This window comes from Colias philodice, chromosome 29 (assembly GCF_061535455.1).
Source record: "Colias philodice isolate Cphi_HAF_F1 chromosome 29, ilColPhil1 Martin Lab GWU primary, whole genome shotgun sequence".
In the NCBI taxonomy this organism is placed as follows: Eukaryota; Metazoa; Arthropoda; class Insecta; order Lepidoptera; family Pieridae; genus Colias; species Colias philodice.
Genome location: NC_143114.1, coordinates 419,330 through 445,621, shown reverse-complemented (window position 1 = coordinate 445,621; position 26,292 = coordinate 419,330). Strand labels below are relative to the sequence as shown.

Genomic DNA, 26,292 nt, shown 5'->3' with positions numbered 1-26,292 from the left:
TGTGAACTTGTTGCTTGTTGTTAGTTTCTGTTTGAAGAGGATCCAGCTAATATATGCGAAGTATATACGAGTACAAGAAGATTCTTCTTGACATACAGGAATCAGAGCAGCATAGAATGGGGGAAGATGTTCACTGTTCAAGTGACATATCACGAATGCCGAGAAATCGCCTCAGTTCTTATATTTATACATTAAGATCACGTGATCTATATTTATATATATTTTATTATTATATAGGTATATAAATAAACATATAAGAAAGTGGTGGGGATGAAGAGTGGGGGTAAACAGAATGATATAAATATCAGACGTATTATATATTAATATTAATGTCGGAGTCGGAGTCGGGAGTCGGGCGTCGGGCGGGCGGTCGGTCGGGCGGCGTGCGCTGGTGTGGGGCGGGCGGGCGGTGTCTGTGCTGTGTCTGTGTCTGTGTCTGTGTCTGTGTCTGTGTCTGTGTCTGTGTCTGTGTCTGTGTCTGTGTCTGTGTCTGTGTCTGTGTCTGTGTCTGTGTGGTAGCGTGTTGCAGTGTGCGATGAATAGTTACATAATATTTTATTTTGCAAGTTGAAGGTAAAAAGTAACGTGTGTGTTTACCGTACGTATTACGTAGGTATATTTTGATGTTTTTTTTTTATTCCTTATTTCATTGCGCGTCGACGGAGCCCCGCTTCGCGGGGCTCCTATTTCTGTGTAGTTTTTTTTTAAGAAACCTAACCTAACCTAACCTAACCTAACCTAACCTAAACCTAAACCTAAACCTAACCTAACGTAAAGCTGTAGATTAGTTAGTAGTAGATTTGATTTTCTTGTTGTTATTATATTGTGCATGCATGTTGCTACTATAATATATTATGATGTTACATAACTATTATGTAATTTGTAAAATTGTAATAATTGTAGTTTTATTGTGTAGGTACCTACAAGTTGCTTGTTCGTCCTCGCAAATTGGAAGGAAACGTTAACGTTCGTAGTGAGTGCGCATTCGAAAATATATGTTAGCCCTGAGAAGGGCTTTTTGGCGATAGATAATATGTATCTATTTTGCTGAGACTTGTGCCCGATGCACTCGCCGTCGCCGCTGCACTGCATAACCAGTTCCAACCTTAACCTTCCTCGAAGTCGAATTAGGTTGCGCTTGCGCTTGCGATTGATCGATTGCACGCACACCACACGTTCACTTCTTGGACGCGGCCGAGGCTTTCTTGGCGGTGGCCGCTTTGGATTTTGGCGTTGCCGCTTTCTTCGGTTTCGGTGCCTTCGGCTTCTTCGTCGGCGGTTTGGCACTCCTCTTAGCCTTCGGCGCGGCGGCCGACGCTGCTGCGGCGGGTTTTGCGGCCGCCTTGCCCGCAGCCGGCGCCTTCTTGGCGGCCGCGGCGGGCTTCTTTCTGCCTGCAGCTACTTTCTTGTCTTTCACCGCTGACGCTTTCGACTTGGACGGCGAGGACGACGAGTCTGCGGCCGCTGCTGCGGCGGCGGCTGCCGCCGCCTTCTTGGACCTGCTGCCTGCGTTGACGGCCGTCTTTTTGGCGGCCGCTTGCGCCTTGCCACCGCCGCCAGATTTGCGCACCTTGACGGCCGCCGCCGCCGCTCCGGAGCCCTTGCCGGCGGCTCCGCTCGACGGAGAGGTCTTCTTCTTGGCCGCGGAGGACTTTGACTCCAGTTTGAACGAGCCAGATGCGCCCTTGCCCTTCGTCTGAACGAGCGTGCCGGATTCGACGGCGCCCTTGAGATATCTCCTAATGAACGGCGCCAGTTTATCCGCGTCCACCTTGTACGTGGCCGATATGTACTTCTTGATCGCCTGCAGGGAAGAGCCGCTACGCTCTTTGAGATCGCTGATAGCAGTGTTCACCATTTCCGACGTCTTCGGGTGCGCCAATCTTGCTTTGGCCGCTTTCTTGGCTCCTCCCGACGCCGCTGCTGCTGCTGCTGCTGCTGCTTTGGGCGCTTTCTTCGCGGGCGTCGACGCTGGCGCCGGAGTTTCAGTTTCGACTGCGGTGTCTGCCATTTTTGTTAATTAAAATTCAACTTTACGTCGACAATAGTATGTAATAATAATTATTAGTATATATAAGTAGTAGTAGGTTTCACTCTATTCGACGTACGGTGTCGCTAGTGTAGGAATCGACTGGACGGTTTACCTCACGGGGAACCGTGCAATCGAGATACGTTTTCTCGCGGTCGCGCTTGAAACTTTTCACTAACATGCCTCCGTTCGAACGTATATTTTACGTGAAATTAACGTTTAAAAGTATACGTTTCACATGTTTCTCGTCCCTTTTGAGATCGGCCCTCGTAGTGTGCAAGCCCGCGCGACGCTCGAGGAGCGCATCGATAGCGATGGACGTTTAAATTTTGCCAAGGGCTATCCGCGTGCGCGGTGTCAACTTTAAAATTATCATTTCACCTGTAATTAAACCGATTGTCGTTTCGAAAAAGGCTCTCTCAATACACTGATATACAGACGTTAAGGTGAAACTATTCGTAATCGCCATATAATATGTTTGCGACGGTTTTTAGGGGGATGAATGTGACCTGTTGTAGAACAGCATAACGCAAACGACGACCGCGCGGCCGGCTACACACACAGTTCGGCGATCGGTCGAATATGTTTAACGTCCTTTAAATACAAAAATAATAACAATACGAATGTGCCACAATAACGAAATGACAATATTATAAATAAATGTCACATATTTGTCACAATATATTCACAGTCACAGGTACTAACAGCTAGTAGGTACATAGTACGCACACCACACCGCAACGCCCGCACGTTTTAATATTGTCAAAATATTATATAGGCCGCGCGAGAACGAGACTACGATTCACAATTGCGTATTTATTATAATATTATTATTGTGTTAACTTAATATCGTCGCATAATAACGCATAATAAGCAATACCTAAATAATAGACAGAGGAGTAGTAACAATATTATGACGAATCGATAATAACACGAATGTAGGTAGTTAATTAATAGTTTATTATTTACCTAATCATTAAGTTACTTATACCTATATCATCATCATCAACTGCAATTACAATTAATTCAATAGCGACAATGACGTATCCATGTTTTGATGAATTATTATTGTCGTACCGTTGTAGATTCCTTAAATCTTCGTAATGCACCTGAGCGCAGTAAACATCGATTAAAGTGAAGCATTCGATTCTAGATGTCAGATTTCGATTTTTAGAGTAACGTCTCTGGTATTTATTATGTTTAGAATGGTTTATCAGTAAAATGAAATCTTAAAAAAAAATTACTTTTATCGGTCATTATTATTATAATTAATATTATGTAGTCGTAATTGAAAAAAGTTAAGCAAATGTGCAGTTCTAACAAAACGAAATATCTTGTTATTCTATGTCGTCGTTACTAGGTTACGTTGTTGAATTTTGTTGAACTGTCAAATGTTGCCTATTTTAAAATGGCTCTACTATACTTAATAACTACGAGGGATCTATATTTATAGATAGAGAGTTGGTTAATAATAATTACTTATTTAATTTGCTGTGTCGATTTTTATTTTTTTTTTTTCAACAGGATAAAACCTATCCTATGTGTTAATCCAAGTTCATTGTAATCAGTTCAGTAATATTTGCGTGAAATAGTAACATTTATAATATTAGAAGGATAATGATAACAACACAAGTAAGTTAATTAAGTAATGACGATATAATATTATATACATTTCAAAAAATTTCAAGCTACTTATTTATATAATAATTCACAAAAATTACATTAATATGAAATTTGACACATGCCATACCTACCCTGTTAATGTCTAGTGTAAATGTGATAGTATTTTTATTTTTTATTCCTCCGTATGTATGACGTCATCATCACATTTATCGTTATTTTTTTTTTTTTATTTAATTTCTCTTAAAATATGTGATTAAAAAATGAAATGTTGTCAATTGTTGTGATTGAGTTATTATTATTATTATTCAAAGATTATTAACGCAGTCCCTCGATATGCACGATATATCTATCCGTCTCCGTCGCGCGTCGAGGGCGAGCCGAGCGAAACGCGTGTATAATGTGTGTGTATAAAAGTCTGACATGAAATGGCGCGGAGCGCACAAGCTTTCGGGCACGCAGCGAGTAAGCAAGTAAACGAGTAGAATAACGCAAGACAGTCGGCGATATGACAGGCCGCGGTAAAGGAGGCAAGGGGCTCGGAAAAGGTGGCGCTAAGCGGCACAGGAAGGTGCTCCGTGACAACATCCAGGGTATCACGAAGCCCGCGATCCGTCGTCTCGCTCGCAGGGGTGGCGTCAAGCGTATATCCGGTTTGATATACGAAGAGACGCGCGGCGTTCTCAAGGTATTCCTCGAGAACGTGATCCGTGACGCCGTCACTTACACCGAGCACGCAAAGAGGAAGACCGTCACCGCAATGGACGTCGTGTACGCGCTGAAACGTCAGGGACGTACCCTCTACGGATTCGGCGGTTAATTGTGTTACTTCAAAGATCGTCCGTCCGTTCGTACGTACGTCAATAATTCTTCCATGCAATCGATTCGGTCTTTTAATAATTATTCTTGGTACGAATAAAGATGGGCGTACGACCACCACGGCGATGATTTTGAAACAAACAAATTAACAACAAAAAGGCCCTTTTCAGGGCCGCATACGATTCATTAATTCCACAATATTATATATTATTGTATTATGGATATGTTTCCCCACGCGCGCAAAACTACAACACTCACTATCATTTCACTTGTACTCTATTATCTCTCTATTATTATGTGTGCTAAATTTCATTGTAATCGGTTCAACACATACATACATACATACGTCCATCCATCAACAACTTTCGCATTTATAATCTTATATATAATATAAAAATGAATCGCAAAATGTGTTGGTAAGCGCATAACTCGAGAACGGCTGAACCGATTTCGATAATTCTTTTTTTATTATATTCCTTGAAGTACGAGGATGGTTCTTACGTAGAGAAAACGTAAATATGTACCACGGGCGAAGCCGGGGCGGACCGCTAGTATTAAATAAAACTATTTCATTAGAAGAATTTAAAGTTAATGGCTACTGAATGATTACATTACTAAAATCTAAAATTCATCAGGTAGGTAAGTTTTCTGTTTATAATAGTAATATAATAATATTAATACATTTTATCATTCTCATAACAATATTATCATTATATTATTAGATATTTCGTTGTATGTTTCCGTTACTGCACAGTGGAAAACGTTTATAGTTAGGTTAGGTACCTACTATTAAAATGAATCACGTGCGGCCCTGAAAAGGGCCTTTTTTTTTTAACATTCGATGTCCGATGACGTGTCCTCTGTGCTATGTCATGTTATGTTATGTTATTTCATATTGAAACCACACACCACACGACACGACACGAGACACGAACAATGCAAACAACAAACGGATCTTAGGCGCGTTCACCACGGATACGGCGGGCCAATTGAATGTCCTTTGGCATAATGGTCACTCTCTTAGCGTGTATAGCGCACAGATTGGTGTCTTCAAATAGACCTACGAGGTACGCTTCGCTCGCCTCCTGCAGGGCCATGACGGCCGAGCTCTGGAAGCGGAGGTCGGTCTTGAAGTCCTGCGCTATCTCACGGACGAGACGTTGGAACGGCAACTTGCGGATCAGTAGCTCAGTGCTCTTCTGGTAGCGACGAATCTCACGCAGAGCAACCGTGCCGGGCCTGTAGCGATGGGGCTTCTTCACGCCACCGGTTGCGGGCGCACTCTTGCGGGCCGCTTTGGTGGCGAGCTGCTTCCTCGGCGCCTTTCCACCGGTGGACTTGCGAGCGGTCTGCTTTGTGCGAGCCATTGTGACCGGGGGGCTTGTTCGAAATTCGAATTCACTATATTTATTATAGAGAAATAAAACAACAAATACGACCGCACGGAGAAGTGGTTGCGCTTCGAATGAATACGAAAACGCGTACGACGCCGTTTTTATAAACACATTAGGTACACTCGTCTCCGTTTCGTTATTCATCGTAGTCGAGTGCGAGAGAGACATCGATAAGTAACCGTTCGCGCGGTGTGTATGTCGAGAAAAGAGAGATAAAATAATAATAATCAAAGTTTTGTGTTGGATTTGCACGATTCCTGATGCAAAATTAACTACTCGAACTCGAAAACAAAAAAAAAAAAAAACGATCTTCAATGTGCAATGTGCAATCTGCACTGTCATAATATTGTCAATGTCATACACAGCCCATGTCATAATATTGTTATGTTCGTCATTATGGTATGGTCGTACTGGATCTATTCATTAAATTTACATGTACCTTATCCAAAATGGATGGAAATTATTCTACTTTTTTATTTTACTTCATACATACTCTACATAGGTGCAAAGTTTCATAAAAATGCGTTCAAAAATAAAATATGTCTTGGTTATTGCTTGATTACAAGATTAAAGAATTATTATTTTCTACTTTTTAGTGGTAAGTATCTAACTTGAAAGCGTGTTTTTTAGTTTTTCAAACTATATTTATTTTACTTCATACTCTACATAGGTATTTTCGTATACCAAAACAAAACAGCACTAAAAAAAAAAATACCAACAAATACATAATACGTTCATAATATACCTAACTAGAAATTCGCCGCGGCCTCGTTCGGTTGCAAATTTTATGAACATTTAAAAATTATATCTATTAAAATAAACCGCATCAAAATCCGTTGCGCCGTTTTTGAGATCTCGAGTAATCTTCAACTTGATTATTCCATAAGAAAGGAAAATTTCTATAAGACAGGAGAATTTTCATAAGTCCGGAAAATTTCTATACGCCAGGAAAATTTCTATAAGTCAGGAACATTTATATAAGCCAGGAAAATTTCTATACGTCAGGAAAAATTTCTATAAGGTGGAAAAGGATAGGTTAGGTTAGGTTAGGAGAGGTTAGGTTAGGTTAGGTTAGGTTAGGTTAGGTTAGGTTAGGTTAGGAGAGGTTAGGTTAGGTTAGGTTAGGTTAGGTTAGGAGAGGTTAGGTTAGGTTAGGTTAGGTTACGTTAGGTTAGGTTACGTTAGGTTACGTTAGGTTAGGTTACGTTAGGTTACGTTAGGTTAGGTTAGGTTAGGTTAGGTTAGGTTAGGAGAGGTTAGGTTAGGTTAGGTTAGGTTACGTTAGGTTACGTTAGGTTAGGTTAGGTTAGGTTAGGAGAGGTTAGGAGAGGTTAGGTTAGGTTACGTTAGGTTAGGTTAGGTTACGTTAGGTTACGTTAGGTTACGTTAGGTTACGTTAGGTTAGGTTACGTTACGTTAGGTTACGTTAGGTTACGTTAGGTTAGGTTAGGTTAGGTTAGGTTAGGTTACGTTAGGTTAGGTTAGGTTACGTTAGGTTAGGTTAGGTTAGGTTAGGTTAGGAGAGGTTAGGTTAGGTTAGGTTAGGTTAGGTTAGGTTACGTTAGGTTACGTTAGGTTACGTTAGGTTAGGTTAGGTTAGGTTAGGTTAGGTTAGGTTAGGTTAGGTTAGGTTAGGTTAGGTTAGGTTACGTTAGGTTAGGTTAGGTTAGGTTACGTTAGGTTACGTTAGGTTACGTTAGGTTAGGTTACGTTAGGTTACGTTAGGTTACGTTAGGTTAGGTTAGGTTAGGTTAGGTTACGTTAGGTTAGGTTAGGTTAGGTTACGTTAGGTTACGTTAGGTTACGTTAGGTTAGGTTACGTTAGGTTACGTTAGGTTACGTTAGGTTAGGTTAGGTTAGGTTAGGAGAGGTTAGGTTAGGTTAGGTTAGGTTACGTTAGGTTACGTTAGGTTAGGTTACGTTAGGTTACGTTAGGTTAGGTTAGGTTAGGTTAGGTTAGGTTAGGTTACGTTACGTTAGGTTACGTTAGGTTAGGTTACGTTACGTTAGGTTACGTTAGGTTACGTTAGGTTAGGTTAGGTTAGGTTAGGTTACGTTAGGTTAGGTTAGGTTACGTTAGGTTAGGTTAGGTTAGGTTAGGTTAGGTTGGGTTAGGTTAGGTTAGGTTAGGTTAGGTTAGGAGAGGTTAGGTAAGGTTAGGAAAAATTTTCTCAGTCCGGAAAATTTCCATACGCCAGGAAAATTTCTATACGTCCGGAAAAATACTACTGAACCGATTACAATGAAATTTAATACACATATAGAAGGTAACTTGGATTAACACATAGGGTAGGTTTTATCCCGGAAATCCCGCGGGAACGGGAACTATGCGGGTTTTCCTTTGAAAACGCGGGCGAAGCCGCGGGCGGAAATCTAGTACAAAATATTAATTTACCAAAACTATTGCAAAACACAAAACTATATAAATATAACAGAAAATCGGTTTGAATGTCTGTCCGTGTGTGCTATATTCCCTATATAAATTTGTATAATTAAAACTAGAGAACCGATTTTGATGCGGTTTATTTCAATAGATAGGCTGCATCTCGAGGAAGCTTTTAGTATATATAATTTGTTACGTTCTGAACAATGCAGGCACAGCCGCGGGCGATAACTAATCAATCTACCATTTATTTGTTAAACAGTTATTAAAAAAAAAAGAACTTCAAATTAACTGTACAAGTTTAATTATTTCTCCATTTAATAATTAATATTAATTTTTTGTTGTATATCAATTAAATTTACGTTTTGACATAAGGCTGAGGTAAAATAACAGTACAGACTACAGTCGAATTGGGAATCATCAAGGAGGATTTTATTTAATATCTTAACTTAATTAAAGATATGAAACCTTATTTGTGTTAAACTTTTTTATTTTTTTAAATTGACACCAATAAATCAAACTGACGATGTCTGTCAAAATAAATATAATATTGATTCAAAGATAGTACATGAAATAGCATTGCGTTGTTATATTAATATATAAGTAATAAAATGGTTGTGAGTGAAAAAAAATTATGTAACATGTATAAAAATATCGAGCCAAATCATGATGGTATATAATTTATTATGAATTTGTTTTTAGGATAACCGCAAAAATGTGCATGCATGTGCACACACAAATTAAGCATCGTCTTTATTTCTGGAAAGCATAATATGGAAACATAAAAACATAATATACAGTCGTCTCCAAAACCGAGAAAATTGAAAGGCAGGCAGCATTGAAAGGTATGGTAATTTTCCATCAATTGTTTGTTGTTATTATTATATATATTATATTACAAACAAACATAAAATGAAACGGAACGGATTTTGATGCGTTCAACAAGAAGGTTTATTATAAACTAAACATCTATAATAATTATGTATAATTTTTATCTATATCCTAATATTATAATAAGGAATATACTTGATAAGAAAGAATTATCGAAATCGGTTCAGCCGTTCACACGTGATGCCGTGACAACGCGAAACGGGTCTCATTTTTATATTGTACGTACCTACCTACCTACCTACCTACCTACCTACCTACCTACCTACCTATATAGATTTTTAGATTATATTTTATTCTTCTGTATAATCTAAACCAATTAAAGTTAAACTCCTACGAAACGGCTCGATCGATTCTCATGAAATGTTGTGTGCATATCGGGTTGGTAGATCTGACAATCATAATATTGTATCTACACTAATATTATAAAGAGGAAAACTTTGTTTGTTAATGAATAGGCTCATCATCAAAACTACTGGACCGATTTTGATGAAATTTGGCACAGACAATCTTTAGACGCTGTGAAAGAACATAGGCTACTTTTTATTATTGAAACAAATGAAGAGGAAAACTTTGATAGGCTCATCATCAAAACTACTGGACCGATTTTGATGAAATTTGGCACAGGCAATCTTTAGACGCTGAGAAAGAACATACATAGGCTACTTTTTATTATTGCGAAATAATACCAATAGTACCACGGGCGAAGCCCTAGTTTGTAAATAAAATAAAATAAATCATACCCACAAAATATGACCAACGTTAATAATTGAGGAGGGTCGGAACAAAAACCGATAAACGACATGCTGTATTTTTTTCTTTTTTTTTTGTAATTTCGATGCTTTTGCATAATTTTACATGATAAGCTTATTGAATCTGTTCTAAAGCCGATGAATCTAGTAGAAAAATGCGCTTCAAGTTAAATGATCTATACAGATACCGATAAATCCACTGATGAGGTAAAAGAAAATTGATATCTTAACAGAAACCGATAAATCCTACATAAATTTGATAGATTTTTATAAGGTTGAGACAAAAACCGATATATCAATTTTTAATTTTTAATTATTTAATTCCTCATATACTTAGTTTTAACCAAAAATGTTAATGGTTTTTTCACAAAGCGATAAATCCTTAGTTGATTTTTTCAAAAAACGATAAATCCGGACTGTCTAAGCAAAAACCGCTATATCCATTTTTTTTTTATTTTTTTTTTCGTTTATTACTTCACACACGAGTCTGTTGATTTGGCCACCAAACAATGTTGCTAATGTTGATATATTAAGATTTTCTACTCTCTTTTACCTAAAAAAACAAAGAAATAAAACGTTTTTTCCGATTTGTCAAAAATCTTAGAAAGTGGATTTAGCGGTTTTTGTTCCGAAGCTCCTCAATTATTGTTGAACGTATAATTCGAAATTCGAATTTCAAAATTACAACTTTAGGTTTTTTTTTTTCTCACTGCTGTTGTTCGTGTTGGAGAAACGTATTTTTGGCGTGTACACACACACACAATTCATTCATGAAATATATTGTGGCCCTGAAAAGGGCCGTTGTTGTTTTGATAGTATATAATAATAATAAACACAAAACGCGAGCGAGCGGGCGTTCGATAAGTCGAACACGCCACGCCGTTGTCCCGACGACCGCTCACCGCTCACTTGGAGCTCGTGTACTTGGTGACAGCCTTTGTGCCCTCGCTGACCGCGTGCTTGGCGAGCTCGCCGGGCAGCAGCAGCCGCACGGAGGTTTGCACCTCTCGCGACGTGATGGTCGACCGCTTGTTGTAGTGAGCGAGCCGGGACGCCTCCGCGGCGATGCGCTCGAAAATGTCGTTCACGAACGAGTTCATGATGGACATGGCCTTCGAGGAGATACCGGTGTCGGGGTGGACCTGCTTGAGCACCTTGTAAATGTAAATGGCGTAGCTCTCCTTCCTCTTGTGCTTCTTCTTTTTCTTGTCAGACTTGGAGATGTTCTTCTGCGCTTTTCCGGACTTCTTGGCGGCCTTTCCACTCGTTTTTGGCGGCATGTTGCTTGTTGTAGTATAAGTACAATCAATTGAAACTGTATATTCCAAATTTTTTCCGTTTCTGTATAAAACCGGTCCAGATCGCGCCACACGGCGTTACGGCCGTCGGTTAGTAATGCGAGCTAGCACTTTTGGTTATCGGCCAATACCGTGGAGCGTAAGCGTCCCCTCCACACAGTGGGCGGTGAACATGCGGTGAATCATTTAGATGTTTACATTTGGCATTTTATTTTTTTTTTTAAATCACATAAGGCTAAGGTAAAATAACAGTACAGACTACAGTCGAATTGGGAATCATCAAGGAGGGTTTTATTTTAAAATATCTTAATTAAAGATAATATATGAAACCTTATTTGTGTTAAACTTTTTTATTTTTTTAATTGACACCAATAAATCAAACTGACGATGTCTGTCAAAATAAATATAATATTGATATTATAATATTGATTGATTGAAATTTGGTATAGAGATATTTTGATACCCGAGAAAGGACATAAGATAGGTTTTATCCCGGAAATCCTACGGGAAAGGGTTTTTCTTTAAATAAATCAAATTTTACTTGATTTAATATTTATTTAAATTTCCAGCTTACACAATACGAAGTATGAAAACAGTTGCTCGCCTCCCTACTTTCAATATTCCAAGTTTCCCGCTTGACGAAAACGAAGTGACTTGCGCAATCATCTAGAAAACACAATATAGGTATTGTCCTCTGCAGAAAGGAGAAATAGTCCAGTATCAGCTTCGAATACGTACATCGAGCAGATATTTGTCACAATAGTAAGATTCAATTTACATAATTTATCTTAATCTTCAGGATAGGAAAACAATCATATTATAAAGCTGAAGAGTTTGTTTGTTTGTTTATTTGAACACGCTAATCTCAGGAACTACTAATCGAATTTCAGAAATTATTTCGGTGTTAGATAGCCCATTTATCGAGGAAGGCTATAGGCTATAATATAATAATATAATCACGCTAAGACCAATAGGAGCGGAGCAATGCGGGTGAAACCGCGGGGCACAGCTAGTTATTATAATATATATTACAAACAAACATAAAATGAAACGGAACGGATTTTGATGCGTTCAACAAGAAGGGGTTTATTATAAACTAAACATCTATAATAATTATTATGTATAATTCTTATCTACATATATCCTAATATTATAAAGCTGAAGAGTTTGTTTGTTTGTTTGAACGCGCTAATCTCAGGAACTACTGATCAAATACAAAAATGCCATTATAAATTAAATTAAAAAGACTCAAATGAATGTTACTTTTTTTAATACGGGTACGGTTCTAGGGTTAAAGGCTATATTATAATATAATATTAAATGCGGGTGAAACCGCGGAGCGCAGCTAGTTTATTGTACATAGATTAATATTATTCATGTTCTGGTGTACGTGTCAAATGGTAAACGATCACTGAAGAGATGAGAGTTTAGGCTGCTAGAAACTCTTATCTATCTATCGTTGTTGTCAAGACATATATTGCGGCCCTGAAAAGGGCCTTTTGAACAATTCATAATAATATTATGATGAACATACATAAAAATATGTAATTGTATCGTTATTGGTAAATGCAATGCAATGCAATGCAATCCAATTAGGCCTTCTTCTCCGTCTTCTTGGGCAGCAGCACAGCCTGAATGTTAGGCAATACACCGCCCTGTGCTATGGTCACGCCGGAGAGGAGCTTGTTCAGCTCTTCGTCGTTACGTATGGCCAATTGCAGATGTCTCGGAATAATTCTAGTCTTCTTGTTGTCGCGCGCCGCGTTGCCGGCCAACTCGAGAACTTCAGCCGCCAGGTACTCCATCACGGCCGCCAGGTAGACCGGGGCACCGGCGCCCACGCGCTCCGCGTAATTGCCCTTCCTGAGCAATCTGTGAATACGGCCGACGGGGAACTGCAGACCGGCACGGTTGGAACGTGACTTTGCCTTCCCCTTCACTTTACCGCCTTTACCGCGTCCAGACATTATTTACGGTTTTCTTCTTTGACAGTATAATAAACGAAAAACTGATACGTACAACGATACGCGCCGATCACTAAAGTATGTTTTTTTTAAACATTACCATCGGATTTAATATATATTGTACCGTGTACGGCTACGCGTCCTAGTGATTGCGGTGGGCATGACGCCGTGAAATGCGAGCGAACACAAACGACGAGCGATGCGCAGTGAACACGACCGTGTCAAATAATAATAATATATTGTTATGTACAATATAATATTTTATTTATTTACAAAATGATAATTTTTTTTTTTCACATTTCACACACAAACAATATTTAAGCATCTTTTAATTAATATTATTTTTTTTTTTGATTCGGTGTACAGCATCCCCAAATATTATTATTACTCATATTATATAAAAATGAATCGCAAAATGTGTTGGTAAGCGCATAACTCGGGAACGGCTGAACCGATTTCGATAATTCTTTTTTTTTTTATTATATTCCTTGAAGTACGAGGATGGTTTTTATGTAGAGAAAACGTAAATATGTACCTACCACGGGCGAAGCCGGGGCGGACCGCTAGTTACTCATAATAATAACGATTAGTTGATTGTTTTTAAAGTAACTTGTCAGGTGACAGAAACAGACTGTGTTGTCTAGACAACCATCAATAATTAGGTATTAATAATAATTATTCATAGCAGTAGGTATGTATAGATTTTAGAGAGTAGGTATTTAGTAAGTTTCGGTAAAATGTACTATCGGGAGTCGGGCGTCGGGCGGGCGGTCGGTCGGGCGGCGTGCGCTGGTGTGGGGCGGGCGGGCGGTGTCTGTGCTGTGTCTGTGTCTGTGTCTGTGTCTGTGTCTGTGTCTGTGTCTGTGTCTGTGTCTGTGTCTGTGTCTGTGTCTGTGTCTGTGTCTGTGTCTGTGTGGTAGCGTGTTGCAGTGTGCGATGAATAGTTACATAATATTTTATTTTGCAAGTTGAAGGTAAAAAGTAACGTGTGTGTTTACCGTACGTATTACGTAGGTATATTTTGATGTTTTTTTTTTATTCCTTATTTCATTGCGCGTCGACGGAGCCCCGCTTCGCGGGGCTCCTATTTCTGTGTAGTTTTTTTTTAAGAAACCTAACCTAACCTAACCTAACCTAACCTAACCTAAACCTAAACCTAAACCTAACCTAACGTAAAGCTGTAGATTAGTTAGTAGTAGATTTGATTTTCTTGTTGTTATTATATTGTGCATGCATGTTGCTACTATAATATATTATGATGTTACATAACTATTATGTAATTTGTAAAATTGTAATAATTGTAGTTTTATTGTGTAGGTACCTACAAGTTGCTTGTTCGTCCTCGCAAATTGGAAGGAAACGTTAACGTTCGTAGTGAGTGCGCATTCGAAAATATATGTTAGCCCTGAGAAGGGCTTTTTGGCGATAGATAATATGTATCTATTTTGCTGAGACTTGTGCCCGATGCACTCGCCGTCGCCGCTGCACTGCATAACCAGTTCCAACCTTAACCTTCCTCGAAGTCGAATTAGGTTGCGCTTGCGCTTGCGATTGATCGATTGCACGCACACCACACGTTCACTTCTTGGACGCGGCCGAGGCTTTCTTGGCGGTGGCCGCTTTGGATTTTGGCGTTGCCGCTTTCTTCGGTTTCGGTGCCTTCGGCTTCTTCGTCGGCGGTTTGGCACTCCTCTTAGCCTTCGGCGCGGCGGCCGACGCTGCTGCGGCGGGTTTTGCGGCCGCCTTGCCCGCAGCCGGCGCCTTCTTGGCGGCCGCGGCGGGCTTCTTTCTGCCTGCAGCTACTTTCTTGTCTTTCACCGCTGACGCTTTCGACTTGGACGGCGAGGACGACGAGTCTGCGGCCGCTGCTGCGGCGGCGGCTGCCGCCGCCTTCTTGGACCTGCTGCCTGCGTTGACGGCCGTCTTTTTGGCGGCCGCTTGCGCCTTGCCACCGCCGCCAGATTTGCGCACCTTGACGGCCGCCGCCGCCGCTCCGGAGCCCTTGCCGGCGGCTCCGCTCGACGGAGAGGTCTTCTTCTTGGCCGCGGAGGACTTTGACTCCAGTTTGAACGAGCCAGATGCGCCCTTGCCCTTCGTCTGAACGAGCGTGCCGGATTCGACGGCGCCCTTGAGATATCTCCTAATGAACGGCGCCAGTTTATCCGCGTCCACCTTGTACGTGGCCGATATGTACTTCTTGATCGCCTGCAGGGAAGAGCCGCTACGCTCTTTGAGATCGCTGATAGCAGTGTTCACCATTTCCGACGTCTTCGGGTGCGCCAATCTTGCTTTGGCCGCTTTCTTGGCTCCTCCCGACGCCGCTGCTGCTGCTGCTGCTGCTGCTTTGGGCGCTTTCTTCGCGGGCGTCGACGCTGGCGCCGGAGTTTCAGTTTCGACTGCGGTGTCTGCCATTTTTGTTAATTAAAATTCAACTTTACGTCGACAATAGTATGTAATAATAATTATTAGTATATATAAGTAGTAGTAGGTTTCACTCTATTCGACGTACGGTGTCGCTAGTGTAGGAATCGACTGGACGGTTTACCTCACGGGGAACCGTGCAATCGAGATACGTTTTCTCGCGGTCGCGCTTGAAACTTTTCACTAACATGCCTCCGTTCGAACGTATATTTTACGTGAAATTAACGTTTAAAAGTATACGTTTCACATGTTTCTCGTCCCTTTTGAGATCGGCCCTCGTAGTGTGCAAGCCCGCGCGACGCTCGAGGAGCGCATCGATAGCGATGGACGTTTAAATTTTGCCAAGGGCTATCCGCGTGCGCGGTGTCAACTTTAAAATTATCATTTCACCTGTAATTAAACCGATTGTCGTTTCGAAAAAGGCTCTCTCAATACACTGATATACAGACGTTAAGGTGAAACTATTCGTAATCGCCATATAATATGTTTGCGACGGTTTTTAGGGGGATGAATGTGACCTGTTGTAGAACAGCATAACGCAAACGACGACCGCGCGGCCGGCTACACACACAGTTCGGCGATCGGTCGAATATGTTTAACGTCCTTTAAATACAAAAATAATAACAATACGAATGTGCCACAATAACGAAATGACAATATTATAAATAAATGTCACATATTTGTCACAATATATTCACAGTCACAGGTACTAACAGCTAGTAGGTACATAGTACGCACACCACACCGCAACGCCCGCACGTTTTAATATTGTCAAAATATTATATAGGCCGCGCGAGAACGAGACTACGATTCACAATTGCGTATTTATTATAATATTATTATTGTGTTAACTTAATATCGTCGCATAATAACGCATAATAAGCAATACCTAAATAATAGACAGAGGAGTAGTAACAATATTATGACGAATCGATAATAACACGAATGTAGGTAGTTAATTAATAGTTTATTATTTACCTAATCATTAAGTTACTTATACCTATATCATCATCATCAACTGCAATTACAATTAATTCAATAGCGACAATGACGTATCCATGTTTTGATGAATTATTATTGTCGTACCGTTGTAGATTCCTTAAATCTTCGTAATGCACCTGAGCGCAGTAAACATCGATTAAAGTGAAGCATTCGATTCTAGATGTCAGATTTCGATTTTTAGAGTAACGTCTCTGGTATTTATTATGTTTAGAATGGTTTATCAGTAAAATGAAATCTTAAAAAAAAATTACTTTTATCGGTCATTATTATTATAATTAATATTATGTAGTCGTAATTGAAAAAAGTTAAGCAAATGTGCAGTTCTAACAAAACGAAATATCTTGTTATTCTATGTCGTCGTTACTAGGTTACGTTGTTGAATTTTGTTGAACTGTCAAATGTTGCCTATTTTAAAATGGCTCTACTATACTTAATAACTACGAGGGATCTATATTTATAGATAGAGAGTTGGTTAATAATAATTACTTATTTAATTTGCTGTGTCGATTTTTATTTTTTTTTTTTCAACAGGATAAAACCTATCCTATGTGTTAATCCAAGTTCATTGTAATCAGTTCAGTAATATTTGCGTGAAATAGTAACATTTATAATATTAGAAGGATAATGATAACAACACAAGTAAGTTAATTAAGTAATGACGATATAATATTATATACATTTCAAAAAATTTCAAGCTACTTATTTATATAATAATTCACAAAAATTACATTAATATGAAATTTGACACATGCCATACCTACCCTGTTAATGTCTAGTGTAAATGTGATAGTATTTTTATTTTTTATTCCTCCGTATGTATGACGTCATCATCACATTTATCGTTATTTTTTTTTTTTTATTTAATTTCTCTTAAAATATGTGATTAAAAAATGAAATGTTGTCAATTGTTGTGATTGAGTTATTATTATTATTATTCAAAGATTATTAACGCAGTCCCTCGATATGCACGATATATCTATCCGTCTCCGTCGCGCGTCGAGGGCGAGCCGAGCGAAACGCGTGTATAATGTGTGTGTATAAAAGTCTGACATGAAATGGCGCGGAGCGCACAAGCTTTCGGGCACGCAGCGAGTAAGCAAGTAAACGAGTAGAATAACGCAAGACAGTCGGCGATATGACAGGCCGCGGTAAAGGAGGCAAGGGGCTCGGAAAAGGTGGCGCTAAGCGGCACAGGAAGGTGCTCCGTGACAACATCCAGGGTATCACGAAGCCCGCGATCCGTCGTCTCGCTCGCAGGGGTGGCGTCAAGCGTATATCCGGTTTGATATACGAAGAGACGCGCGGCGTTCTCAAGGTATTCCTCGAGAACGTGATCCGTGACGCCGTCACTTACACCGAGCACGCAAAGAGGAAGACCGTCACCGCAATGGACGTCGTGTACGCGCTGAAACGTCAGGGACGTACCCTCTACGGATTCGGCGGTTAATTGTGTTACTTCAAAGATCGTCCGTCCGTTCGTACGTACGTCAATAATTCTTCCATGCAATCGATTCGGTCTTTTAATAATTATTCTTGGTACGAATAAAGATGGGCGTACGACCACCACGGCGATGATTTTGAAACAAACAAATTAACAACAAAAAGGCCCTTTTCAGGGCCGCATACGATTCATTAATTCCACAATATTATATATTATTGTATTATGGATATGTTTCCCCACGCGCGCAAAACTACAACACTCACTATCATTTCACTTGTACTCTATTATCTCTCTATTATTATGTGTGCTAAATTTCATTGTAATCGGTTCAACACATACATACATACATACGTCCATCCATCAACAACTTTCGCATTTATAATCTTATATATAATATAAAAATGAATCGCAAAATGTGTTGGTAAGCGCATAACTCGAGAACGGCTGAACCGATTTCGATAATTCTTTTTTTATTATATTCCTTGAAGTACGAGGATGGTTCTTACGTAGAGAAAACGTAAATATGTACCACGGGCGAAGCCGGGGCGGACCGCTAGTATTAAATAAAACTATTTCATTAGAAGAATTTAAAGTTAATGGCTACTGAATGATTACATTACTAAAATCTAAAATTCATCAGGTAGGTAAGTTTTCTGTTTATAATAGTAATATAATAATATTAATACATTTTATCATTCTCATAACAATATTATCATTATATTATTAGATATTTCGTTGTATGTTTCCGTTACTGCACAGTGGAAAACGTTTATAGTTAGGTTAGGTACCTACTATTAAAATGAATCACGTGCGGCCCTGAAAAGGGCCTTTTTTTTTTAACATTCGATGTCCGATGACGTGTCCTCTGTGCTATGTCATGTTATGTTATGTTATTTCATATTGAAACCACACACCACACGACACGACACGAGACACGAACAATGCAAACAACAAACGGATCTTAGGCGCGTTCACCACGGATACGGCGGGCCAATTGAATGTCCTTTGGCATAATGGTCACTCTCTTAGCGTGTATAGCGCACAGATTGGTGTCTTCAAATAGACCTACGAGGTACGCTTCGCTCGCCTCCTGCAGGGCCATGACGGCCGAGCTCTGGAAGCGGAGGTCGGTCTTGAAGTCCTGCGCTATCTCACGGACGAGACGTTGGAACGGCAACTTGCGGATCAGTAGCTCAGTGCTCTTCTGGTAGCGACGAATCTCACGCAGAGCAACCGTGCCGGGCCTGTAGCGATGGGGCTTCTTCACGCCACCGGTTGCGGGCGCACTCTTGCGGGCCGCTTTGGTGGCGAGCTGCTTCCTCGGCGCCTTTCCACCGGTGGACTTGCGAGCGGTCTGCTTTGTGCGAGCCATTGTGACCGGGGGGCTTGTTCGAAATTCGAATTCACTATATTTATTATAGAGAAATAAAACAACAAATACGACCGCACGGAGAAGTGGTTGCGCTTCGAATGAATACGAAAACGCGTACGACGCCGTTTTTATAAACACATTAGGTACACTCGTCTCCGTTTCGTTATTCATCGTAGTCGAGTGCGAGAGAGACATCGATAAGTAACCGTTCGCGCGGTGTGTATGTCGAGAAAAGAGAGATAAAATAATAATAATCAAAGTTTTGTGTTGGATTTGCACGATTCCTGATGCAAAATTAACTACTCGAACTCGAAAACAAAAAAAAAAAAAAACGATCTTCAATGTGCAATGTGCAATCTGCACTGTCATAATATTGTCAATGTCATACACAGCCCATGTCATAATATTGTTATGTTCGTCATTATGGTATGGTCGTACTGGATCTATTCATTAAATTTACATGTACCTTATCCAAAATGGATGGAAATTATTCTACTTTTTTATTTTACTTCATACATACTCTACATAGGTGCAAAGTTTCATAAAAATGCGTTCAAAAATAAAATATGTCTTGGTTATTGCTTGATTACAAGATTAAAGAATTATTATTTTCTACTTTTTAGTGGTAAGTATCTAACTTGAAAGCGTGTTTTTTAGTTTTTCAAACTATATTTATTTTACTTCATACTCTACATAGGTATTTTCGTATACCAAAACAAAACAGCACTAAAAAAAAAAATACCAACAAATACATAATACGTTCATAATATACCTAACTAGAAATTCGCCGCGGCCTCGTTCGGTTGCAAATTTTATGAACATTTAAAAATTATATCTATTAAAATAAACCGCATCAAAATCCGTTGCGCCGTTTTTGAGATCTCGAGTAATCTTCAACTTGATTATTCCATAAGAAAGGAAAATTTCTATAAGACAGGAGAATTTTCATAAGTCCGGAAAATTTCTATACGCCAGGAAAATTTCTATAAGTCAGGAACATTTATATAAGCCAGGAAAATTTCTATACGTCAGGAAAAATTTCTATAAGGTGGAAAAGGATAGGTTAGGTTAGGTTAGGAGAGGTTAGGTTAGGTTAGGTTAGGTTAGGTTAGGTTAGGTTAGGTTAGGAGAGGTTAGGTTAGGTTAGGTTAGGTTAGGTTAGGAGAGGTTAGGTTAGGTTAGGTTAGGTTACGTTAGGTTAGGTTACGTTAGGTTACGTTAGGTTAGGTTACGTTAGGTTACGTTAGGTTAGGTTAGGTTAGGTTAGGTTAGGTTAGGAGAGGTTAGGTTAGGTTAGGTTAGGTTACGTTAGGTTACGTTAGGTTAGGTTAGGTTAGGTTAGGAGAGGTTAGGAGAGGTTAGGTTAGGTTACGTTAGGTTAGGTTAGGTTACGTTAGGTTACGTTAGGTTACGTTAGGTTACGTTAGGTTAGGTTACGTTACGTTAGGTTACGTTAGGTTACGTTAGGTTAGGTTAGGTTAGGTTAGGTTAGGTTACGTTAGGTTAGGTTAGGTTACGTTAGGTTAGGTTAGGTTAGGTTAGGTTAGGAGAGGTTAGGTTAGGTTAGGTTAGGTTAGGTTAGGTTACGTTAGGTTACGTTAGGTTACGTTAGGTTAGGTTAGGTTAGGTTAGGTTAGGTTAGGTTAGGTTAGGTTAGGTTAGGTTAGGTTAGGTTACGTTAGGTTAGGTTAGGTTAGGTTACGTTAGGTTACGTTAGGTTACGTTAGGTTAGGTTACGTTAGGTTACGTTAGGTTACGTTAGGTTAGGTTAGGTTAGGTTAGGTTACGTTAGGTTAGGTTAGGTTAGGTTACGTTAGGTTACGTTAGGTTACGTTAGGTTAGGTTACGTTAGGTTACGTTAGGTTACGTTAGGTTAGGTTAGGTTAGGTTAGGAGAGGTTAGGTTAGGTTAGGTTAGGTTACGTTAGGTTACGTTAGGTTAGGTTACGTTAGGTTACGTTAGGTTAGGTTAGGTTAGGTTAGGTTAGGTTAGGTTACGTTACGTTAGGTTACGTTAGGTTAGGTTACGTTACGTTAGGTTACGTTAGGTTACGTTAGGTTAGGTTAGGTTAGGTTAGGTTACGTTAGGTTAGGTTAGGTTACGTTAGGTTAGGTTAGGTTAGGTTAGGTTAGGTTGGGTTAGGTTAGGTTAGGTTAGGTTAGGTTAGGAGAGGTTAGGTAAGGTTAGGAAAAATTTTCTCAGTCCGGAAAATTTCCATACGCCAGGAAAATTTCTATACGTCCGGAAAAATACTACTGAACCGATTACAATGAAATTTAATACACATATAGAAGGTAACTTGGATTAACACATAGGGTAGGTTTTATCCCGGAAATCCCGCGGGAACGGGAACTATGCGGGTTTTCCTTTGAAAACGCGGGCGAAGCCGCGGGCGGAAATCTAGTACAAAATATTAATTTACCAAAACTATTGCAAAACACAAAACTATATAAATATAACAGAAAATCGGTTTGAATGTCTGTCCGTGTGTGCTATATTCCCTATATAAATTTGTATAATTAAAACTAGAGAACCGATTTTGATGCGGTTTATTTCAATAGATAGGCTGCATCTCGAGGAAGCTTTTAGTATATATAATTTGTTACGTTCTGAACAATGCAGGCACAGCCGCGGGCGATAACTAATCAATCTACCATTTATTTGTTAAACAGTTATTAAAAAAAAAAGAACTTCAAATTAACTGTACAAGTTTAATTATTTCTCCATTTAATAATTAATATTAATTTTTTGTTGTATATCAATTAAATTTACGTTTTGACATAAGGCTGAGGTAAAATAACAGTACAGACTACAGTCGAATTGGGAATCATCAAGGAGGATTTTATTTAATATCTTAACTTAATTAAAGATATGAAACCTTATTTGTGTTAAACTTTTTTATTTTTTTAAATTGACACCAATAAATCAAACTGACGATGTCTGTCAAAATAAATATAATATTGATTCAAAGATAGTACATGAAATAGCATTGCGTTGTTATATTAATATATAAGTAATAAAATGGTTGTGAGTGAAAAAAAATTATGTAACATGTATAAAAATATCGAGCCAAATCATGATGGTATATAATTTATTATGAATTTGTTTTTAGGATAACCGCAAAAATGTGCATGCATGTGCACACACAAATTAAGCATCGTCTTTATTTCTGGAAAGCATAATATGGAAACATAAAAACATAATATACAGTCGTCTCCAAAACCGAGAAAATTGAAAGGCAGGCAGCATTGAAAGGTATGGTAATTTTCCATCAATTGTTTGTTGTTATTATTATATATATTATATTACAAACAAACATAAAATGAAACGGAACGGATTTTGATGCGTTCAACAAGAAGGTTTATTATAAACTAAACATCTATAATAATTATGTATAATTTTTATCTATATCCTAATATTATAATAAGGAATATACTTGATAAGAAAGAATTATCGAAATCGGTTCAGCCGTTCACACGTGATGCCGTGACAACGCGAAACGGGTCTCATTTTTATATTGTACGTACCTACCTACCTACCTACCTACCTACCTACCTACCTACCTACCTATATAGATTTTTAGATTATATTTTATTCTTCTGTATAATCTAAACCAATTAAAGTTAAACTCCTACGAAACGGCTCGATCGATTCTCATGAAATGTTGTGTGCATATCGGGTTGGTAGATCTGACAATCATAATATTGTATCTACACTAATATTATAAAGAGGAAAACTTTGTTTGTTAATGAATAGGCTCATCATCAAAACTACTGGACCGATTTTGATGAAATTTGGCACAGACAATCTTTAGACGCTGTGAAAGAACATAGGCTACTTTTTATTATTGAAACAAATGAAGAGGAAAACTTTGATAGGCTCATCATCAAAACTACTGGACCGATTTTGATGAAATTTGGCACAGGCAATCTTTAGACGCTGAGAAAGAACATACATAGGCTACTTTTTATTATTGCGAAATAATACCAATAGTACCACGGGCGAAGCCCTAGTTTGTAAATAAAATAAAATAAATCATACCCACAAAATATGACCAACGTTAATAATTGAGGAGGGTCGGAACAAAAACCGATAAACGACATGCTGTATTTTTTTCTTTTTTTTTTGTAATTTCGATGCTTTTGCATAATTTTACATGATAAGCTTATTGAATCTGTTCTAAAGCCGATGAATCTAGTAGAAAAATGCGCTTCAAGTTAAATGATCTATACAGATACCGATAAATCCACTGATGAGGTAAAAGAAAATTGATATCTTAACAGAAACCGATAAATCCTACATAAATTTGATAGATTTTTATAAGGTTGAGACAAAAACCGATATATCAATTTTTAATTTTTAATTATTTAATTCCTCATATACTTAGTTTTAACCAAAAATGTTAATGGTTTTTTCACAAAGCGATAAATCCTTAGTTGATTTTTTCAAAAAACGATAAATCCGGACTGTCTAAGCAAAAACCGCTATATCCATTTTTTTTTTATTTTTTTTTTCGTTTATTACTTCACACACGAGTCTGTTGATTTGGCCACCAAACAATGTTGCTAATGTTGATATATTAAGATTTTCTACTCTCTTTTACCTAAAAAAACAAAGAAATAAAACGTTTTTTCCGATTTGTCAAAAATCTTAGAAAGTGGATTTAGCGGTTTTTGTTCCGAAGCTCCTCAATTATTGTTGAACGTATAATTCGAAATTCGAATTTCAAAATTACAACTTTAGGTTTTTTTTTTTCTCACTGCTGTTGTTCGTGTTGGAGAAACGTATTTTTGGCGTGTACACACACACACAATTCATTCATGAAATATATTGTGGCCCTGAAAAGGGCCGTTGTTGTTTTGATAGTATATAATAATAATAAACACAAAACGCGAGCGAGCGGGCGTTCGATAAGTCGAACACGCCACGCCGTTGTCCCGACGACCGCTCACCGCTCACTTGGAGCTCGTGTACTTGGTGACAGCCTTTGTGCCCTCGCTGACCGCGTGCTTGGCGAGCTCGCCGGGCAGCAGCAGCCGCACGGAGGTTTGCACCTCTCGCGACGTGATGGTCGACCGCTTGTTGTAGTGAGCGAGCCGGGACGCCTCCGCGGCGATGCGCTCGAAAATGTCGTTCACGAACGAGTTCATGATGGACATGGCCTTCGAGGAGATACCGGTGTCGGGGTGGACCTGCTTGAGCACCTTGTAAATGTAAATGGCGTAGCTCTCCTTCCTCTTGTGCTTCTTCTTTTTCTTGTCAGACTTGGAGATGTTCTTCTGCGCTTTTCCGGACTTCTTGGCGGCCTTTCCACTCGTTTTTGGCGGCATGTTGCTTGTTGTAGTATAAGTACAATCAATTGAAACTGTATATTCCAAATTTTTTCCGTTTCTGTATAAAACCGGTCCAGATCGCGCCACACGGCGTTACGGCCGTCGGTTAGTAATGCGAGCTAGCACTTTTGGTTATCGGCCAATACCGTGGAGCGTAAGCGTCCCCTCCACACAGTGGGCGGTGAACATGCGGTGAATCATTTAGATGTTTACATTTGGCATTTTATTTTTTTTTTTAAATCACATAAGGCTAAGGTAAAATAACAGTACAGACTACAGTCGAATTGGGAATCATCAAGGAGGGTTTTATTTTAAAATATCTTAATTAAAGATAATATATGAAACCTTATTTGTGTTAAACTTTTTTATTTTTTTAATTGACACCAATAAATCAAACTGACGATGTCTGTCAAAATAAATATAATATTGATATTATAATATTGATTGATTGAAATTTGGTATAGAGATATTTTGATACCCGAGAAAGGACATAAGATAGGTTTTATCCCGGAAATCCTACGGGAAAGGGTTTTTCTTTAAATAAATCAAATTTTACTTGATTTAATATTTATTTAAATTTCCAGCTTACACAATACGAAGTATGAAAACAGTTGCTCGCCTCCCTACTTTCAATATTCCAAGTTTCCCGCTTGACGAAAACGAAGTGACTTGCGCAATCATCTAGAAAACACAATATAGGTATTGTCCTCTGCAGAAAGGAGAAATAGTCCAGTATCAGCTTCGAATACGTACATCGAGCAGATATTTGTCACAATAGTAAGATTCAATTTACATAATTTATCTTAATCTTCAGGATAGGAAAACAATCATATTATAAAGCTGAAGAGTTTGTTTGTTTGTTTATTTGAACACGCTAATCTCAGGAACTACTAATCGAATTTCAGAAATTATTTCGGTGTTAGATAGCCCATTTATCGAGGAAGGCTATAGGCTATAATATAATAATATAATCACGCTAAGACCAATAGGAGCGGAGCAATGCGGGTGAAACCGCGGGGCACAGCTAGTTATTATAATATATATTACAAACAAACATAAAATGAAACGGAACGGATTTTGATGCGTTCAACAAGAAGGGGTTTATTATAAACTAAACATCTATAATAATTATTATGTATAATTCTTATCTACATATATCCTAATATTATAAAGCTGAAGAGTTTGTTTGTTTGTTTGAACGCGCTAATCTCAGGAACTACTGATCAAATACAAAAATGCCATTATAAATTAAATTAAAAAGACTCAAATGAATGTTACTTTTTTTAATACGGGTACGGTTCTAGGGTTAAAGGCTATATTATAATATAATATTAAATGCGGGTGAAACCGCGGAGCGCAGCTAGTTTATTGTACATAGATTAATATTATTCATGTTCTGGTGTACGTGTCAAATGGTAAACGATCACTGAAGAGATGAGAGTTTAGGCTGCTAGAAACTCTTATCTATCTATCGTTGTTGTCAAGACATATATTGCGGCCCTGAAAAGGGCCTTTTGAACAATTCATAATAATATTATGATGAACATACATAAAAATATGTAATTGTATCGTTATT

At 38.7% G+C, this 26,292-nt stretch overlaps 9 protein-coding genes across 9 annotated transcripts; 2 read left to right on the top strand and 7 right to left on the bottom strand.

The window, feature by feature from the left end:
* Window positions 1-1,150: 1,150 nt before the first annotated feature.
* On the bottom strand, window positions 1,151-2,058 carry LOC149475673 (uncharacterized). The gene has a single exon (XM_089712578.1). The coding sequence runs from the start codon at window positions 2,009-2,011 to the stop codon at window positions 1,178-1,180; it is 834 nt and encodes a 277-aa protein (XP_089568704.1). The 5' UTR covers window positions 2,012-2,058; the 3' UTR covers window positions 1,151-1,177.
* Window positions 2,059-4,101: 2,043 nt separating this feature from the next.
* Window positions 4,102-4,729, top strand: LOC149475672 (histone H4). Its single transcript, XM_089712616.1, has one exon. It carries the CDS (start codon window positions 4,158-4,160, stop codon window positions 4,467-4,469), a length of 312 nt encoding a protein of 103 aa, XP_089568742.1. The 5' UTR covers window positions 4,102-4,157; the 3' UTR covers window positions 4,470-4,729.
* Window positions 4,730-5,291: 562 nt separating this feature from the next.
* On the bottom strand, window positions 5,292-5,958 carry LOC149475671 (histone H3). Its single transcript, XM_089712519.1, has one exon. The coding sequence runs from the start codon at window positions 5,833-5,835 to the stop codon at window positions 5,425-5,427; it is 411 nt and encodes a 136-aa protein (XP_089568645.1). The 5' UTR covers window positions 5,836-5,958; the 3' UTR covers window positions 5,292-5,424.
* Window positions 5,959-10,665: 4,707 nt separating this feature from the next.
* Window positions 10,666-11,195, bottom strand: LOC149475670 (histone H2B). The gene has a single exon (XM_089713173.1). The coding sequence runs from the start codon at window positions 11,163-11,165 to the stop codon at window positions 10,791-10,793; it is 375 nt and encodes a 124-aa protein (XP_089569299.1). The 5' UTR covers window positions 11,166-11,195; the 3' UTR covers window positions 10,666-10,790.
* A 1,553-nt stretch (window positions 11,196-12,748) lies between these two features.
* LOC149475669 (histone H2A) lies at window positions 12,749-13,252 on the bottom strand. The gene has a single exon (XM_089712545.1). The coding sequence runs from the start codon at window positions 13,148-13,150 to the stop codon at window positions 12,776-12,778; it is 375 nt and encodes a 124-aa protein (XP_089568671.1). The 5' UTR covers window positions 13,151-13,252; the 3' UTR covers window positions 12,749-12,775.
* Window positions 13,253-14,698: 1,446 nt separating this feature from the next.
* LOC149475668 (uncharacterized) lies at window positions 14,699-15,606 on the bottom strand. The gene has a single exon (XM_089712543.1). The coding sequence runs from the start codon at window positions 15,557-15,559 to the stop codon at window positions 14,726-14,728; it is 834 nt and encodes a 277-aa protein (XP_089568669.1). The 5' UTR covers window positions 15,560-15,606; the 3' UTR covers window positions 14,699-14,725.
* A 2,043-nt stretch (window positions 15,607-17,649) lies between these two features.
* On the top strand, window positions 17,650-18,277 carry LOC149475667 (histone H4). The gene has a single exon (XM_089712617.1). The coding sequence runs from the start codon at window positions 17,706-17,708 to the stop codon at window positions 18,015-18,017; it is 312 nt and encodes a 103-aa protein (XP_089568743.1). The 5' UTR covers window positions 17,650-17,705; the 3' UTR covers window positions 18,018-18,277.
* Window positions 18,278-18,839: 562 nt separating this feature from the next.
* LOC149475666 (histone H3) lies at window positions 18,840-19,506 on the bottom strand. Its single transcript, XM_089712520.1, has one exon. It carries the CDS (start codon window positions 19,381-19,383, stop codon window positions 18,973-18,975), a length of 411 nt encoding a protein of 136 aa, XP_089568646.1. The 5' UTR covers window positions 19,384-19,506; the 3' UTR covers window positions 18,840-18,972.
* A 4,240-nt stretch (window positions 19,507-23,746) lies between these two features.
* On the bottom strand, window positions 23,747-24,743 carry LOC149475665 (histone H2B). Its single transcript, XM_089713174.1, has one exon. It carries the CDS (start codon window positions 24,711-24,713, stop codon window positions 24,339-24,341), a length of 375 nt encoding a protein of 124 aa, XP_089569300.1. The 5' UTR covers window positions 24,714-24,743; the 3' UTR covers window positions 23,747-24,338.
* Window positions 24,744-26,292: the final 1,549 nt, after the last annotated feature.